Source organism: Lagenorhynchus albirostris, chromosome 3, assembly GCF_949774975.1.
Source record: "Lagenorhynchus albirostris chromosome 3, mLagAlb1.1, whole genome shotgun sequence".
Lineage (NCBI taxonomy): Eukaryota > Metazoa > Chordata > Mammalia > Artiodactyla > Delphinidae > Lagenorhynchus > Lagenorhynchus albirostris.
Window position 1 is genome coordinate 115140111 of NC_083097.1, and position 17605 is coordinate 115157715.

General features: G+C 48.6%; 2 protein-coding genes across 2 annotated transcripts; both read left to right on the forward strand.

The window, feature by feature from the left end:
* The first annotated feature begins 1098 nt into the window (after positions 1–1098).
* On the forward strand, positions 1099–5566 carry LOC132518389 (histone RNA hairpin-binding protein-like). The gene is made up of 7 exons (XM_060146353.1): positions 1099–1142; positions 1972–2067; positions 2174–2278; positions 2903–3046; positions 3192–3300; positions 4151–4262; positions 5463–5566. Exons 1-7 carry the CDS (start codon positions 1099–1101, stop codon positions 5564–5566), a joined length of 714 nt encoding a protein of 237 aa, XP_060002336.1.
* Positions 5433–15557, forward strand: FAM53C (family with sequence similarity 53 member C). The gene is made up of 5 exons (XM_060143681.1): positions 5433–5562; positions 8797–9026; positions 9418–9475; positions 10874–11658; positions 12589–15557. Exons 2-5 carry the CDS (start codon positions 8949–8951, stop codon positions 12844–12846), a joined length of 1179 nt encoding a protein of 392 aa, XP_059999664.1. The 5' UTR covers positions 5433–5562; positions 8797–8948; the 3' UTR covers positions 12847–15557.
* The last annotated feature ends 2048 nt before the right edge of the window (positions 15558–17605 follow it).

Genomic DNA, 17605 nt, shown 5'->3' on the forward strand with positions numbered 1-17605 from the left:
AACGTCATCTACACAGGTACATCACAGATGGTCTAGCTGTCAGAACCTCCTCCACCCTTTCCAGCAGCGACCAAGCGGATCAATATTAAGGAGGGGGCATTCCTAAACGGTGAACCACATCTTGGCTTGAAGATTAAATAGCACTTGCCGAAGCGGCTTGGCCTTTCCAGCGGAACCTGAACTGACCGAAAGGCAACCTCAGGACCTTAAAGATGGAATGAAAAGAGGACCTGGACTTGTTAGGAGCCACATAGCTCGTGACTCCTGACAGGAAGGAACTCGGGTCTCCTAACTCGCGATAATGCCTGTTTTGTCCCCCTAACCTCTGTTTGCGAGGCCCGTGATTCCAAGGAGGACACAGCTCTGGGCTTACCTCAGGTTTGAGTCTGAGACTTGCCTTCAGGAGGAAGAGAAGTAGGCAGGGAATCACACACAAGCGAAGACTCTAGCAGAATTCAAGGAAATCTGGGGAAAGGAGGCGATTTAACCAGACAACAGCTATGCCTCTCGACCAGATAGGCTGGAGTCTGCCTTCTCCGCTTCTCTCACCGGACTGTCGAAGTTACAGCCTCAGAGCAAGATCAACAGCCATAGGCCTTGACCATTCAAACCTTCCGCCCGCCCAATAACCTATCCCGCTCGCCTCTAAGCTGCGCCAGCCAATCTCCGCGCACCCGCCTAGACAACCCCGCCCCCACACACCTCGGCCAATCGTTTGCCTCGTACAGCACCCAAGGGCGTGAACTGTTCCGGAAGGAGCGAGATTTGCCCCGCCCCGCAGCCCAGCGGGCTGCCGACTGGCCCACCAGCTTTCGGCAAGGCCCGAGTTAAACCCCGCCCCACAGGGAGTTTGGCGCCTCATTGGCTCTCCCTCTGGCCTATCACCACACCCTTTCTGAGCTCTCCTTTCCTTCAGCCCCTCCAACCCCGGGACATTCAAATTGCTAGCGACGACCACTCCCTAGGGTAATACCTGGAGAAATTAATTTAGGTGGGAGGGTGCTTTAAACGTTTTTTGTTTTTGTTTTTTTCCCTTGCTTCTTTCTCGTATCGTTACGTGGACCTTTCCCTCTTAGTTTTGCTAGCCTTCCCCTGTAGATGGAACATTTGCCGCCCGTGTGGCAGATGTTGCGGCAAGACAGGTGCGTGTATTTATGATGATAGCACTGGCCCCTTCCAAGAGCTTTCCTGGGTCGGTGTCCCTTTTAAGCGCGCAGCATCTGAGACGCTAGGTTATATGCGGTAAAGGGAATCCTTTTCAAGGAAAGTAGGAGAGTTGAAGCATCTCTTGGCGTAATCCTTACCACAGTCCAGAGGATACCAAACTTTGGTTGTTTATGGAAATTTGAACATTGACTAGGTGATACTAAGAATTTATTCTTAATGTTGGGGATTTGCTTCTAAATAATCCTGTGGGAGTGGTGGTGAGTATAGGTGAAACAAGATTGGCCGTGAGTATTGGGTGATGGGTAGCTAGGGGGTACATGATATCAGTGCTCTCAAAGTTTTATCCGCATACTAATCACCTGCGGATCTTGTTAAAATACATATCCTGATTCAGTAGGTCTGGGTAAGAATTCAAGATTCTGAACGTCTAACAAGCTCCCAGCTGATGCTAATGCAGCTGGTACTGGGACCATACTTTGAGTTGCAGGAGATTATGCTATTCTCTTTGTATATTTGAAATTTTCCATAAAAATGTTTAAAACAACCTTGGAAGCTCTTTAAAATACATGTTCCCAAAGTGATAATTCAGTAGGTCTAGAGTAGGGCTCAGGAATTATCAAGGCCCCCAGGTGCTACCCAGACAGATGGCTTGCAGACCACACTTTGAGAAACGAATTAGAAATGCAGCCTTTATCTTTGAGAGACAGTAAGTGAGAAATACAACCTTTATCTGGTGTCAGGATCTTGGTAGTGGTAGTGGCTGAGAGTAGCTGGGTTTTATCCTAATACCCTTTTAATCTCTAGAATCTCTTTCCCCAGAAAGGAGGTGCGTGAAGAGTCTTTATCCTCTAGGATAGAGATGGTGAGTGTGGGAGTCAGTACAGAGCCCTGCCATGCCAGGTGAGTTTGACAATCAGGCTGGGGATTAACGGAATGTGGGAAGAGTTGGTTTCCGCTTTGATGACCATCATCACACTTCATGGGACAACTGTCTACTTCCTCACAGGTGGGAGGTAGAGACAGATGCAATTGTCCTACAGCGGCGGCAAAAGCAGATAGATTATGGCAAGCGCACACCTGGTTACCAGTGCTTTCTGCAGCAGGTCCCCAAGTGAGTGCAGTTGTGGGTAGTTACAACAAGAGTGTCAACCACGTGGCTTTTGTTCACTACCAGATGATGGAAAGATACTAGAATCTGAATGCTCCCACAAAGTTGTAGCATTATTAAATTATCCAGCAGTCTAGCCCCCCAGATAAGTTTCGAAGTGTTTTTTTTCAAATGGAACAAGTTATACGTGGGCCATAAGACTTTTTAAAGCTCTATCCATGTTTGCTAATGAAAATTTTTTTTCTTCCATCCATTTTCACCTCATGCCTCCATCTGACTTGGCTAATTACAACATACTTGCCTAATTACATGTAAGCTTACATGCATACATACAAACTAATGTATGAAAAGGTAGAATGTATTTTAAAGAGATGTCAAATATTTTCTTTTATATCTCTCTTGACTTCTGAGGGAGTTGGAATATCTAATTTACCCTTCCCAGAAGAAAGAATATTAGGGAATTGGGAATTTTGATGTTTAATCTAATTTAAAGATTTTCTTTGGATTGTGGGCATTGATCTTACCTCATTATCAGAGAATCCCTAAAGAGTCTCCTAATTTATCACGATAAGCAGTGAGCTGTGCCCCTTCACCTTGACCTCAGTCTGACATGTATGTTGTTGCCAGGGCACAGCGACAGCCAGGACTTCACCCTCAAACACCAAACAAGAACAGGAGGTACAGCCGTCGCTCCTGGGATGCCCAGATCAGGCAGTGGAGAAGAGCCCTACATTCCTGGGACCCCCCCAGCCAGCCTCTGCAGGCTGAGGGGTGTGTGCACTACTATTCCTTGTTCCTTCCCTGAGTGGTGGACTAAGCCCTACCTCTCCCCACTTTGCAGAGGTTTAGCTTTCTCCGGCTGAAAAGGGAAAGTCTGAATGAGCTGCACGTTCCTCTGACTCTGCTGCCTTCTTAGGTGGGGAATGGACAATCTCTTAGAGCCAATGGATTCTACCCCTTTGGATGACTGGCTCCAGACCCTGGAACCCTCAGAGAATCTGGATGGAGAACAGAAGGGAGCCCAGGTAGTATCCTCTGCTAAAACCCACTGGAGCAGGGTCAGAGATGGGATCTGGCCCAAGAGGTCACAGTTATGATGGGGTTCAAGGTAGTAGCCCAAGAACAAAAGAAGGGAAATGGGACAGAAAGAAAAAATTGCAGGACGTGAGTAAAAAACCTTGAACCAAAAGTGGCATAAAGAAATCTAGTTATAGTTAGTAATGGGGGACAGGTTGGGCTGCACTGGGGGCGCTGTTTTATACGTGATGAAATGGGTGTCATCTTCCTTTGAAAGGAGACATGAAACCTGAGTTGCAGGGTTTGGTTGTTTTAAGTGTCTCAGTTTCTTTCAGTGTTTTCCAAATGCGCCAATGCTAACTTAATTTCTTATTCTCAATCACTTAACTTTAGTAAGCATGGTATTTTGTTATTAAATAAAAAGGGTGATCACCAAGTGGTGAAGACCAAGGGCTTTAGAACCTCAGACTGCTTTTTCTTAACTTTTTATTTTATATTGGAGTATAGTTGGTTAACAATGTTATGAGTCAGATTGCTTTTTAATACTGCTTTTGTCCACCACACGGGCAGTCACTTAACCTCTCCTGCTGTTTAATCCAACAAATAAGGAGATTTTGTCTCATTTGATGATTGTAAACAAAAATGAGAATACATATTTAAAGTATGCAGCACGGTGCCTGGCACATAAGTGCTCCATAGCAGCAATTACTGGAAACCATGTCTCCTACACTTCATGGCCCCTGTCCCTTCTTTTGCCAAGGGGAAATGTGCAGGGCAAGCAAATGTGCAGTGTATCTCCCATCCCCCCCCCCCATTTTCTTGATACTACCTCACTTTCCCTCTACTCTTCTTTTCCAGTTTGCAGGTTTGGTGGCTCCTGTCTCCTCCGTTCCCTGGCTCTGTGAGGAAGATCCCCACCACTGGCTCTACCTTCTAGCTGATCACAATTACTTATCTGTCCCAGACTTGAGTGGGACACAAAATATTTAGGGAAAACATATCTTTCAGGGGACTCGTTGCTGAATGTAATAGTGAAGATTACTTGCACTACTTCTACTTAACAATCGATTAAAAAAGATCTAAAACTCTGTCCTACAAAGAGATCATAACACGAAGGCATTGTTTAAAACCTCTCCTCTTCCCATATTTTACCCTCTCTCTAAACCTTCTTTGCTGGCTGAGACTCAAATTTACATAAGAGCCAGAAACCACCTAGCTGTTCCACAACCTCTTCACGTGCTAACGGCTACATTCAGTCTCTTCAAAAAGGACTTAAACTTTGGCTGAGGTGGGAGGTGGTGGTAGTGGTGGAGATTTAATAAAAGGTGGTTTCCTCTTCCTGAAAAGGAAGTATAGCGCCATCAACATCTTTTCCCCAGCTGCTTGTTTCCTCCCTCCCTTTTTGTCTTAAGGAAAGTGGTCCAGCTGTAACCACCGAACTCCCCCCTCCCCCACGCAAGCAACTGAACCGCCTATGATGTCATAATCACAATCCCATTACCTCATCCTGCTGGGGTGGGGGGGGGCGTAGAGGGAGGAGAAGGAGTGAACCGCCCTGGGCCCTCGTCAGATTTACGGTGTTTTGGGTGACGGCTAATTACAGAACCAAGTGGGAACGGCCCCGCAACCGTTGTAAATCCTGGGTTTATAACGTTCGAGCCCATCCGGCAGCTGGAAGAGGGGCTCCCGGGACTCAGAGCAGGCCCTAATCGGCGCTTGGACTACACTTCCCAGAAACCTTCACGCCGCGGACGGGTCCTCTGATGGGGGAAGGGGGATTCCTTCAGAGTGGCGGCCTTAGAGGGTAGGAGAGCAGGTGAGAGGAATCCTGGCTAATTCCGTTACGCGCCGGAACCGAGTTGGGGGCTGTACAGGGGCCGATGTAGTAACAGAGGGCAGGGGCGATGTCTTTGTTTACCTTCGACCGACACGGCCTCCCCCGGGGGTTTTGAGATTTGCCTCCAACTGGGCCAGTCCACCTTCTGCAATATTTTGCAGGGGGTGACTCGCTAGGGAGGAAACCACCCTCATCGCTAAATTAAAGAGCCGGGCGTCTTCCTGACTGTGCTCTCCAAGAAAGACTTTGCGAGAGAAACGACGCGGGTCTCGAGCCTCCGCGGACGGTTCAGGGGCGTTCTGCGAACTGGAGCGATCTCTCCACTCTCCTCAGGGGCCCGTTGGTTCGGGCCGGCGCCTTTTAAGGGCACCGTGGGGCGAACGGAGCGCTCAGAGCTGCTCCGGCCGCGGCCCTGGGAGCAGGAGGAGCCGCGGTAGGTGGCGGAGGGCAGGTGGCGCTGGGGCCTCGGGGCGGGCACCTAGACCGTCCCTCCCTCCTTCCCTCTTTCCCCTCCCCCAGCCCGTCCACCCTCGAGGCACGGCCTCGCTGGCCGCCTCCGCTGGGAGAGCACGGGACCTGGTGGGGGAGGGGGTGGCGGAGCGCTAAGTCCCAGACCCTCTCCATACCCTGCGTCCTGAGTTCGCTTCCCGCGGCCAGATGATGGAAGCTGATTGGGAAGAGACGAGCGACAGCCCCCCTCAAGCGTGCCCCGGCGCCCCCCGCCCCCCAGGGGCCAGCGGACGCCCCATGCCCCACCCCGCGGGGACAGGCAGGGCAACCAAGGGAGAGGTTGAAGATTGGAGGGGGGGCTAGCCTTTTGCTTCTTCATTGGGGTGGGGGGAGGGGTGATCCCCACTTGTCAGCCCTATCCCCTCAGTGCCATATGGAGGAAGAGCAGTCAGGTCCCCACATACCTGTTCATGTACCTTCATGCCTCCCTCATGTTTTCCTTCAGTCTCCCCCAGAGCTGTGGGACTGGGACCTGGGGGGAAGGTCCCCAGGGGTTTGTGACTGTCCTCTCCCTTGGCCTGACTTGATCCTAGGTTATCGAGGTTTCAGCACAACCTCAGCATCCCTGAAACCGTAATGTCAGGGGTTACTGCCACCCAGTGGGGTGGGGGTCCAGCCTTTATTTGCCGGGGGGGTGGTGCTGATGGTGGAGAGAAAGCCTGGATTGAGAGTTGGGCCTGGTGGGGTTTGGGGGAGGGCCTAGCGGCCTGCTGCTCTGTGTAGGGCTGAGCCCCCGTGCCAGTTGTTAAGCTGAGAAGTTTTAACTTGCTTAGTGAACGTTCAGGGCTGTCTCTGCCCCTCAGATACACAAAATGGAAGGGGAAGGAAGGCGGCAAGAGAGGGCTTCTTATACTTTTTCCTCTGCCTGCTTGAGAAAGAGGAGGCCCCTCGCGGAGCTGGTTTGCCTTCTTTTGTGTCCTGGTTTGATTCCTTATGGCTTCCGTTCTGTTCCCCCTCTCAGCCTGGCCTGTTTTAGGAAACTCAGACTGAGAGTATCAGTTGCGTGGTGGTAGCTGCATTGTTCCAATTACCGCCGTGTGTGGCCACATCCCAACAATTAAAATGCAGAAAAACACAAAATCACTCGCTTCACTTGATCCCAGAGAGGGCTGGAAGTTTGCTGTTTGGCCAGCTGCCTCATGAAAAGCTTTGAAAGAGTTTGCTTCACTCCCTGCTCCTCATGGCTGGTCAGCCTGAGGCCTGGGGTCTCTGAGGGTAAAAGCCTACAGTTAGGTTCCCTCTCTGGTTGATCTTTGAGGGCAGAGTTAAGAAACCAAGAGCAGAAGTGATATAAGCTTTAGCTTCTCCTACAAGAACAGGGGAAGCAGCTGAAGGGAGCACTCAGGAAGCTGGAACTTTGTTCAAGGTGGTAATGATGATTATGCATGAAAATGTTATTTAACTATAGTGATGATTGACTTCTACAACGTTTTTCCCTGAACTCCAAGTACGCCGAGGTGTATTTCTTTGCTTTTCCTTGTGGCCTGCCTCCCTCTGAGGTGGGAATTGGGTAGAGAGGATCCCCTCTTTTTTTTTTTGCTAAGGTAGAAAGTTATCTGCCCTCAAGGTCAAGCCTTTTGGGCTTCTCTTGGTATGCAGGTGAGGGAGGTTGATATCCAGCCAAATAGATGAACGCAATTGCCTTCTTCATCCTAATATTATCACTTGTGGCATTCTGAGGCTTTGTAGAGCAACGAATAGGAGGGGTGAGAAATGGCAGTCTTTGTGAACTCCTGATTTGTACAGGGCAGGTGGTATACTTTTTACATTTTGATATTTGTGTTATGTTGTCCCAGTGACATATATATTTTTTAATAAATTATTTATTATTTATTTTTGGCTGCATTGGGCCTTTGTTGCTGCGCGCGGGCTTTTCTCTAGTTGCGGCGAGTGGGGGCTACTCTTCGTTGCCGTGCGCAGCCTTCTCATTGCGGTGGCTTCTCTTGTTGCGGATCTCTGGCTCTAGGTGCGCGGGCTTCAGTAGTTGTGGCTCGTAGGCTCTAGAGCGCAGGCTCAGTAGTTGTGGTGCACGGGCTTAGTTGCTCCGCGGCATGTGGGATCTTCCCGGAACAGGGCTCGAACCCGTGTCCCCTGCAGGTAGATTCTTAACCACTGCGCCACCAGGGAAGCCCCCAGTGACATATTAAGATTATTCTGCCCATTTTTCCTATGGGTAAACTGAGGCAAAGAAAAGTTTGATGATTTGCCAAGACCATCACACCAAATCGGATCCAGATTTGATTTCTTGATAGTTCTCTCTGCTAGCAAATGCTGCTTCCACTGTCTGGTGTGCTGTCTGCCTGCTGGTCATTTCTGGGAATAGGCAGAACAGTATGGAAATGTTAGGTTAACTTCCCCTCCTCCCTTGAGCGAGGCCCCTCAGGCAATTTTGTGGGCTTGAAGCCTGTCCTCTGATAGAATTAGTTTGCTTCTACTATAATTGACCATGAGAAAGAGTCTTGATTAATTGTATTCATGGTCTTTGAGTCAAATCAGGCTAAAAACTTAGTCAAATGAAGTCAGAGTTGTTGTTTTTAAACTCTATAGAGTTGAAATGTAAATGGAATTACCTCGGTAGCGTTTCCTTATCCTCTTATAAGAGAATATGTACAGTATCTGTCGGAGAACAATAATATAATATCAGCTGTTCAGGCTAAAGGAGAACATAATACCTTGTTTATTCTGATTGGTTTGAAGCAGAAAGTCATTCCTACAACCACTGTACCGTTCTGTTCCCTATTACTCTTTCTGTAGTTTAGGAAAAGTTTACCTCTCTTTGCTTATGACTGGAAGATAAAGAAAATATTGGACTAATCAGGATGGAAATAACAATTTGGGCATCTCTCTCATTTGAGCTATTTTCTAAGTGGTGCTAGTATTCTGGGTAGGCAGAGCAGAGCATGAACCGGGTTAGGAGTGGCAAATAGGTTTCAACTTGCTTGCCAACTCCATTTCATTTTACTGGTTATCCGGAGTGTCAGGTTGAGAATGTTTCTGAGGCTATGTTTAGGCTTAGCAGGAAAGAGCTGTGATCAATTAATGATGTCTGCCAGAGGCCTGACATAGGGATGCTGTGGTATGTGTGCCATACATTTTCCATCTCTGGACTAGGTACATCTCTAATATCACTTGGGGCTGGTCCCTCTGTAATTGGCAGACTCAGCAGGCATGACTGGAGAGGGAAGTCCCAATGGTGCTAGAATGGTGCTGCAGTGGCAGAAGACGGCTCACGAGTGAGGTCTGGAAGAACAACAGGGAAGACATCCATCATTTGCTCCAAAGTGTGCAAGTCAAATTCCGGGGAGAATCATGATAACCCTGATCACTGAGCAGCTACAGAAGCAGACTCTGGATGAGCTGAAATGCACACGCTTCAGCATCAGTCTGGTAAAAGACCAGTCTTCCTGCTTCTCTACGACCCCCTCCCCCTTTTTTCAGAGGCTGTTTGTTGTTACTACTTCACCCTTGTCCTGTGCTGTGTGAATCATGGTACTTGTATTGCAAGAGCCCACTAAAGGCTCAAAACCCAGCCCAAAAGGAAGGGGGCAGGGATTTTCTTCACTGTTATAAAAGGGACACCAAAATTTGGGTGGAAAAGGGTTTGAGATACTGGAAGACGTGGATTATTTTACTCACTAACTTTGGGAGGACAAGAAGAAGAGAACACTTAGGAGTTCCTAACATCCCTGTAGCCCATGAATTGCAGGGGTGAGCTGAAGAGGGCTTCCTGGAACTCTGTTCTGATCCTGAATCATGATGGATATTTTCTGTCTCTTAGCCTTTGCCTGATCATGTAGACATCTCCAACTGTGGGAATCCTTTCCAGCTTGTGTCTGGTAAGACATGATGTGTATATTTGTGTGTATGCCCATGCCTCTATCCACGCATTTCTTTCATTGGTTTTCAGTAACCAGGACTAGCTAGCCTGCCTCCACAATTTTCTTGCCAGGGTCACCTTCTGAGATTGGCGCTTGTCTCCATTTTACTGCACCAGCATGGAAGTTACTTGTTTAGTATGGTCTTATTCTAGTCTTGTAGGAACTTTTTTTTTTTTTTTTTTTTTTGCGGTACGCGGGCCTCTTACTGTTGTGGCCTCTCCCGTTGGCGGAGCACAGGCTCCGGACGCGCAGGCTCAGCGGCCATGGCTCACGGGCCTAGCCACTCCGCGGCATGTGGGATCCTCCCGGACCGGGGCACGAACCCGTGTCCCCTGCGTCAGCAGGCAGACTCTCAACCACTGCGCCACCAGGGTAGCCCCTGTAGGAACTTTTATAATCTAATTTTTTGTGTAGGCAGTACATTCCCATTTCCAAAATTTTTAAACAGCAAAAACGTTATACTGAAAAAAGTCCCCCTTCCTCTCCTCTCTCCTCTGCACCCAGCTCCCATCACCTCCCTAAAAGTAACTACTGTTATTAGTTTCTTGTCTATCCAACCAGAGTTTCTTTATACAGATAGAAGCAAATATAAATGTAAATGTTTTTATTCCCATGCTTTTAACACAAAAGGTTGCATTCTGTATATTTGGCACTTTTTTTTTTTTAAACTAATCATAATATGGCTAGAAGATCTTTCCCTATAAGTATGTTCCTTGTGGGTGGCGAGACACAAAGGAACACGAGCAGTCTTAGGGTTTTTCCCAAGCATGGGTTCCATTGGCAAAGGCCTTCCCCACCCTACTTGCCCTCCCTAGAAATACAAATGATCTCTTACCTGCTTGATCACCTACCTCCTGTCTTGGTGCTTTGACACATAGGAAAGGGAAAGGCTAAGGACGGAGAGCATAGGCCTGCTTTTCACAACTCCGGGCTGGGGGATGCGGGAGCAAAGTAGAGCTCGGTGGAGTAGAGTGAGGGATGAGCATGGCTCTCACACGTTCGCTGCTCTTGACTCATTCCACCTTTGACGGGGAGCAGCAGGCAGTATATGAGACTATATTTTAAGTTTCAGGTGGTTCCTCATACTGGAGGCAATATAGTATGCTGGTTAAAAGGCAGCTTTAGCATCAGACAAATCTGGTTTTGAACCCTGCTTTTGGTCATTTGATTCCTGCATGACTTTTGGCAAGTTACTGGACTTCTCTCATCTGTGAAATGGGGGTAGTAATAGTACCTAACTCATGAAGTTTTTGGGAAACCTCACATAAAGTGCTCATCACATTGTATGGCACATAGTAAGCTCTTAAAAATATATTAGCTATCATTAATATTATTTTTATTATGAATGCCTTCCAGAAGGTGCTTCCTGGAGGGGCCTGCCCCACTGTTCCTGTGCTGAGTTCCAGGACAGCCTCAATCTCAGCTACCACCCCTCAGGCTTGAGCCTGCACCTCAGACCACCCAGCCCAGGAAATTCCCCACAGGAGCAGCCCCTCTCCCAAGTCCTAAGCCCTGAGCCTCCAGACCCAGAAAAGCTTCCTGTGCCCCCTGCCCCTCCATCTAAGAGGCACTGCCGCTCACTCTCAGTGCCCGTGGACCTGTCTCGCTGGCAGCCGGTGTGGCGGCCCGCCCCCTCCAAGCTGTGGACTCCCATCAAGCACCGGGGCAGTGGTGGAGGGGGTGGGCCGCAGGTGCCTCACCAGAGCCCCCCAAAGCGGGTCTCCAGCCTCAGGTTCCTCCAAGCTCCCAGTGCCTCTTCTCAATGTGCCCCACCCCACAGACCCTACAGCCCCCCTTTCTTCAGCCTGGCCCTGGCCCAAGATTCTTCTCGTCCCTCTGCCACCTCCCCCCAAAGTGGCTCCTGGGAGAGTGATGCTGAGTCCCTGTCACCTTGCCCACCCCAGCGTCGCTTCTCCCTGTCACCCAGCCTGGGCCCACAGGCAAGCCGCTTCTTGCCCTCTGCCCGGAGCTCCCCCGCATCCTCCCCAGAGCTGCCCTGGAGACCTCGAGGCCTGCGCAATCTTCCCCGAAGCCGCTCACAGCCTTGTGATCTTGATGCCCGCAAAGCTGGAGTCAAGCGGCGCCACGAGGAGGACCCTCGGCGGCTGCGGCCTTCCTTGGACTTTGACAAGATGAATCAGGTGGGACCAGTAGGACTAGGGAAGCTTGGATGGGAGTAGGGGGACTGTTCCATTTGCACCTGTGAGTTGTCCTCTAGCTCCAGGCCCTCCTGGCAGGGCCTCCCTTGGAGCTCCTTTCTGTCTGAGCTTTTGCTGAGAGTGATCTACCATCCCGATTTGCCCAGGATTATTCTGGTTTTATCATTGAAAGTCCCATGTCCTGTGAAATTTCTCAGTCCTGGGGGTTCCAGAGAAACTTGGGGTGAGACCCATGTTAAACCTTCCAACAGAGATCCCAGATTGTCCTGCTAGAGACACTTTCCGTCCTCTCTGAGAATGCATGAGCCACAAAAGCCCCATCATCAGTGCCCCACCCCTCCTCATGCAAGGCTGGTTTTGTCACTTGCCCTTTACGGCTTCATGTGGGTCTGTAAGGGCTTAAGCAAAACAGGCTCTGCATCATTCATCTGCTCAACAAATGGTTTTTTGACTTCCCAGTGTGAGTGCAGTTGTTGTAGGCAGTTGCCCACTTTTTTCATATTCTTCCTTCCAGACCACTGGGTCATAAAACTTTCTGAGGACTTATTCATAGAGTCATTCATTCAACCAGTCAGCAAGCAGTGTTGGATACCTACTATGTACCAGGCTCTGACTAGGCACTGGCAATACAGGAGTGAGACAAGCAGACAGTATTCCTGTCCATATGAAGTTTATAAACATGCTTCTAATCTTGAATCTGATCGAAACTATGGGCACTTTCCTCAAAGAAATGTGCACATACACTGAATTTTCAAAATTTTATCAGGGAGTTCACGACCTCACCCTAACAGAAAGGACTCCTGCTTTCAAGGATAACTAAGAGAGGGGTACTTTGAAATCCAACTTGGGCCAGCGTTCTCTGGAAAATTAGCATCTTTCTTTGCCTTAATTTTTTGTTTATTTGTTTGACAGAAACCATACTCAGGAGGTCTCTGTCTCCAAGAAACAGCCCGGGAAGGCAGCAGTATCTCTCCACCGTGGTTCATGGCCTGTAGCCCCTCACACCTCTCTGCTTCCTGCAGCCCCATTGGGGATTCCTCCCAGGTGCTGAGTGAAAGCGAAGAGGAGGAGGAGGGGTCCGTGCGGTGGGGCCGGCAGGCGCTGAGCAAGCGGACATTGTGCCAGCAGGACTTTGGGGACCTGGACTTGAATCTGATTGAGGAGAACTAAAACTGAGAGGCTACTTCCTGGGGCCACACAGACTGACTCTCTTATGGCTACTAACAAGTGTCGAGGTCCCAAGGCCGGGGGCCCAGCCTGGGAATGGGGGTGAGTGGAGGGCTCCGACTCAGGGCAGCCGGAAATCTTCTCACTCCAGGAAGCTCGACCATGCCGAGAGACTGGCTGGGACAAGATAAACGGAGCTGGTGGCGGGAGGGACAGCCCCAGAGCAGGCCCTTACCATGGCGGCCCTGAGTGTGAGTATCCCTGCCACCAAGAAAGCAATGGGCAGGGAAGGAAGGGGTCTCCTGACCCCAGCTCGGGGAATTTCACTAGCCCCTTTGCTTCAAAGGGCACTTGTGTCTTAGAATTTGGCCAGGGTGGGGGGTTCATTCAGCCTCCTCTGAGAAATTGTGTGAGAGTGTGTGCATGCATGAGAGTGCTCGAGGAAAGGTGTGTTTGGGTAGCCTTAGGGAAGGAAGGCAGTTGCTCCTTAACGGCAGAGCACCATGGATCTTGGGTTTTTACAGGATAGCAGGCTTGTTCAAGGAGTCAAGGTTCTAAGGAGCTCTGGAACCAGGCTCGTAATCCATTAGCACCAATGGCTCTGCAGAGGATTCTGTTTTGGGGTACAGCAGGGTCTTTTAAGTGCTATGACCTCAGCTAATGGTCTTTCCCTCAGGCCCACACCTCCCGTAGATAGATCTAGTATTGGCTGGAGAGGGCTCTCCACACTGATTCTGAGCTGGGCTTTTTTCTCGTCAGATTGCCTAGGCTGTGTACAACCTGCCTGTCTCACTCTCTAAGTAGATGCAGGCATATGTGGGCAACTGAGGCAGGGCTGAAGGGCTCCATCTCTTTTTTTCCCTCCCTACTGATGGGACCTTTTCCCCCTTACCCTCTGCCCTTCGAGGGTCAAGAACAAGGAAGGAAGGCCCTATATTGAGGCTGACCTGCAGCAGAAGTAGTGTTCAGTCCCCAGCAGGCACCCCAGCACTAACTTTAGAGAAACCTATTGTTAAAAGATCCAGGCCCAGCCTCTTTTCTGACCTGCTTGAGAAAGAGGAAGGGGATGTCAGCATATACTAGTTGGCTTGTCTTCCACTCCTGCTAGGAAATGTTTGTCTCTAATTGGTCCTTAGAGACCTCAGGGAGGTTGAGGCTCACCGAAGGACTGGCTGAGGATGTGTAAAGCAAAGACTGTGAGAAGCAGCTGGGAGTTTGTTGTTGGATTGAATTTCTTTCTTTGTTTCACAGCCACAACTTGAGCCTGGGCAATGGGTCTCAGTGGCCATGGTGGTGGGTTTAAGGACTGCGGAAGCCCTGTAAGGCTGGCTCCAGTGGAGATGCCTACTGAAGCTGCTGCCACAATAGCTTGTGAGGCTTTGTCCAGCTTTGCTTAGACCCTGCGGTACCAAATTGGACCTGCCCTTCCTGTTTATTGGGAGAAGGGCATTTTTCCAGGGTTTTGAAGGAACCAGTTGCTCATGTTAGGGAAGAAGACCAAAGTCTGTGTGTTTTCTTCCTCATGGAATTGAACCTGTCATTTTCTGGGTCTGCCACATGTTGGATAGGAGCATCAGTGAAGCCCTAGCCTCCTCGCCTCCACTCCAGAGGAGGTGGCTGTTTCTTTTTCAGCCTCCAGCCCTCAGAGGTTCTACCCTTCCAGGGCTCCTTCACTTCTCCTGCTAGTTACCAAATGTTACCAGTGAGCTACTAGGTCTGTAGGGGCTTGAGAGAGAGGCTTTCTGGAGAATCTAAGGAAACCATGAGCCCAGGAGTTGCCCATCCTTGGTTTCATCCCTCCCCTGGCTCTTTTCCCTCTTTAGGCCATAATTTCCCTGGTGCCAGCTTCTTTTCCTCCTGGGGCATCCTCATCCCTGGGCTCTCTGCTACACAGGGGCTGTGCCAGCTTACAATAGGCCACTGGTAATGCCAGTGGGGTCTCTGCAGACCCAAAGCTTAAGAAGTGAGGGCAATAATTCTGTCTCCACCCTGAGTTCCCCAAAGCTCTAGGGCACCATCCTTAGGGGAGAAGATCTGTAGATGCCATATATGAATTCCATTACTTTAAGATCTGGAAAGTTAAACTAGCTGGAGCTATCATCTTGCTTCCCAATCTAAGTACCTGTGGCCCTGGGACAAGCCTTTTCGAGAAGTGGTTTATTTTGCTTTACACAGTAGATCTGTTCCAACAGTTCTGTGTAAACCAAATGCTGTTTTCCAATGCATTTGGACTGCTGACCATTTAAAAGCAGCCTGTGATTGCTTCTTTTGTAAAGCAAGCAACCTCCCTCTACTTTAGCTGTTTTGACTCTTTGGATTTTCACATATTGGGCTTACCCAGAGTGGAGCACACCTCTGCCGGGCTGTGGTTGACCCTGGGTAGACATCTGCATCTGTGTTGTGTGTGTGGTGTGGCTGACCAGTAGGTGAGTATTCCTGCGTGTGTGAGTGAAGCCACTCCCAGGCTGGTGCTCTCCTCCTGTGCCCGGTGACTGCCCAGTGGCAGCTCCAGCTGCCCTTCACTCCCACCTGCTGCCAAAGTCCCTGTGCTAATGGGATTACAAATACAAAAAGTGGAAAAAAATTTTTTCGTAAACTTTGTTTTATATTTTAAAAAAATCCATAAGTCTGTGTATGTTAAACATGAGGTCCTGCCTCTGTGGCTGTGTTTGAAAAAATAAAGTTTTATTAGAATAATCCATTTTCCCAAGCAACCTTGTGTACTACAGTGTCTTCTTCCTCTCTTCACAAAGAAAGGCAAGGAGGAAGCGGGGAGAAGGCCACCTAACTGTTCCAGCCCCTTCTTCTATGACATGGCTGGGCCTTTGCCCCTTGAGGGCAGTATTTGGTCGCTGGGCCCTTTGCGCCACAGTAGTTATATCCTATGCCCAGCTTCTGTTAAGGCCTTGGTTATTTCTGGCAGTCTGATTTGATCTCTTGTTTCCCTGGTACTTACACCCATCTCCTCTTCCCTCCTGCCACTCACTTCCAGCAGGGTGAAGTCAAGTATTAATACATTCTTGCTCCCTGAGAAATGCTTGATGGTGCAGTTAGAAACTTGTCTAGATTGGTTTGTAGGCTTTGGGACGTGGGGAGAAGGCATGATAGGAGCCTTGACCAGGAATGTCTTTTCAGAGTTTTCACATGTTCTGTCCTGGAGAGATGGAGATAAAGTCATCAGAATTCAGATTCCAAAGACCTAGGCAATTTCTCCATCCTGAAAATACTGATTTTGGAAAATTATCCTAGCAGCAGAGCTTCTCTTTTGCTCTAGAAGGTGGTATTTTCCCTAATGCTTCAATGTGGAATGTTCATTTGCTGAAAGAAGCTGTATGGCTCTCTCTCTCTCTCTCTCTCTAGACATTTCTATTCCATCCTTTCTTCTCCCTACGTTAGCATTCTTGCAATGTGTGTGGGTGAAATATAGTTGCTTAGAGAGCCAGGCAGGAGCCTCTTGTCCCTAAGGCATAGCCTTTCTTTTACCAGTTGTGGTGCTGACTTGCCAGGCGGCAAGAAGAGTCAAGTTGCTTAGCCTCCAACCCAGTTTCCTGCTTCAAATTGGTGGCACTCATCAATGAATACCAATGAAGTGTGCAAGAGGACAGGATTGGCTTGATTACCTGGAGCAGGAACTTTGAGGGGATGAAAAAAACACTCTAAAAAGAGTGGGAGTTGTCACCTGCCCTGGAAACAAAGGAAGAAGGGCTTTGAGGGGGTAGGACAATAGCATGTGGTTAAAGAATCTCAGAATTATAGATTCGTTCTTTCTTCAGAACTGCTGTTTTGTTTCACCTACTGTTTGAGCAGGGGTAAAGCCTGAACATCTAAAATTACTTCCCTCTGCTTTTTTTCCTTTCTGTTCAGTTTTTTTGTTGGGTTTTTCTACTGTTTATTTTCTGTGAAGGCAAATGTGATTTTATTTTCCATTCCTGAAGTATAGGAAAGAATATAAACTTCATGAGGGCAAAGGTTTTGTTTTTATTCAGTGTTGTGTCCCAACACTTTGAAGTTACTGGCATATGAAAAGTATCTGCCATATTTGTTGAATTAATTTTTTTACCTTTGTCTTCCCATCCCTGGACTTAGGCACATTTCTGTGTCAGTGCTGTGAGAAGCCAGCTTTGGACAGTGGGACAGTAATTAGAGCTCCATATGGGAGAAAATCCCAGCAGTGAATTTTAATGGAAAAGCTGCAAGGCAGCTAGGTCATGTATGGATTCACCCCTGTTTCTCTCCTACCAACTACAATTTTTGGGCTGTGTGCTTTAAGAGGTGTCTCTTGGTGCAGAAAAACATTGAGTCAGGCCTCAGGTTAGCTATGGGAAATGGAAGTTATAATGAATAGAGAGAAAAAAATCCAAGGAAAAGTTTCCTTGGTGCTCCACAGGGTTCTAGAGTGAATTCCCTGGATGTTGTACTTTGACTGAAGTCAATAATTGGTACCTCCCTATTGCCCCCAACTTTTGCTAGAAGACAAGTAGGTCAAGGGTAAAGAAGGCTATGGACAGATTTCTGGGTAGGCACATAAGTCTTGAAAAAACTCTACTGCTCTTAACTGTCTGTAGGTCAGACCAGTGGAAAAAAATGGGCACTTTTACGGTAGTAATCATGCATTAATACTGGACCTTTTTCTGGTTTATATCTGTTTCCACATATACTCTGCATCCATAAGGCCATGGAACTTGTGCTAGTCTCTAACATGACCAACGTTAATGACTTAGGTTTCTCATTGCCCAGTGTGAATAAAAATCTAGGCAAAAAA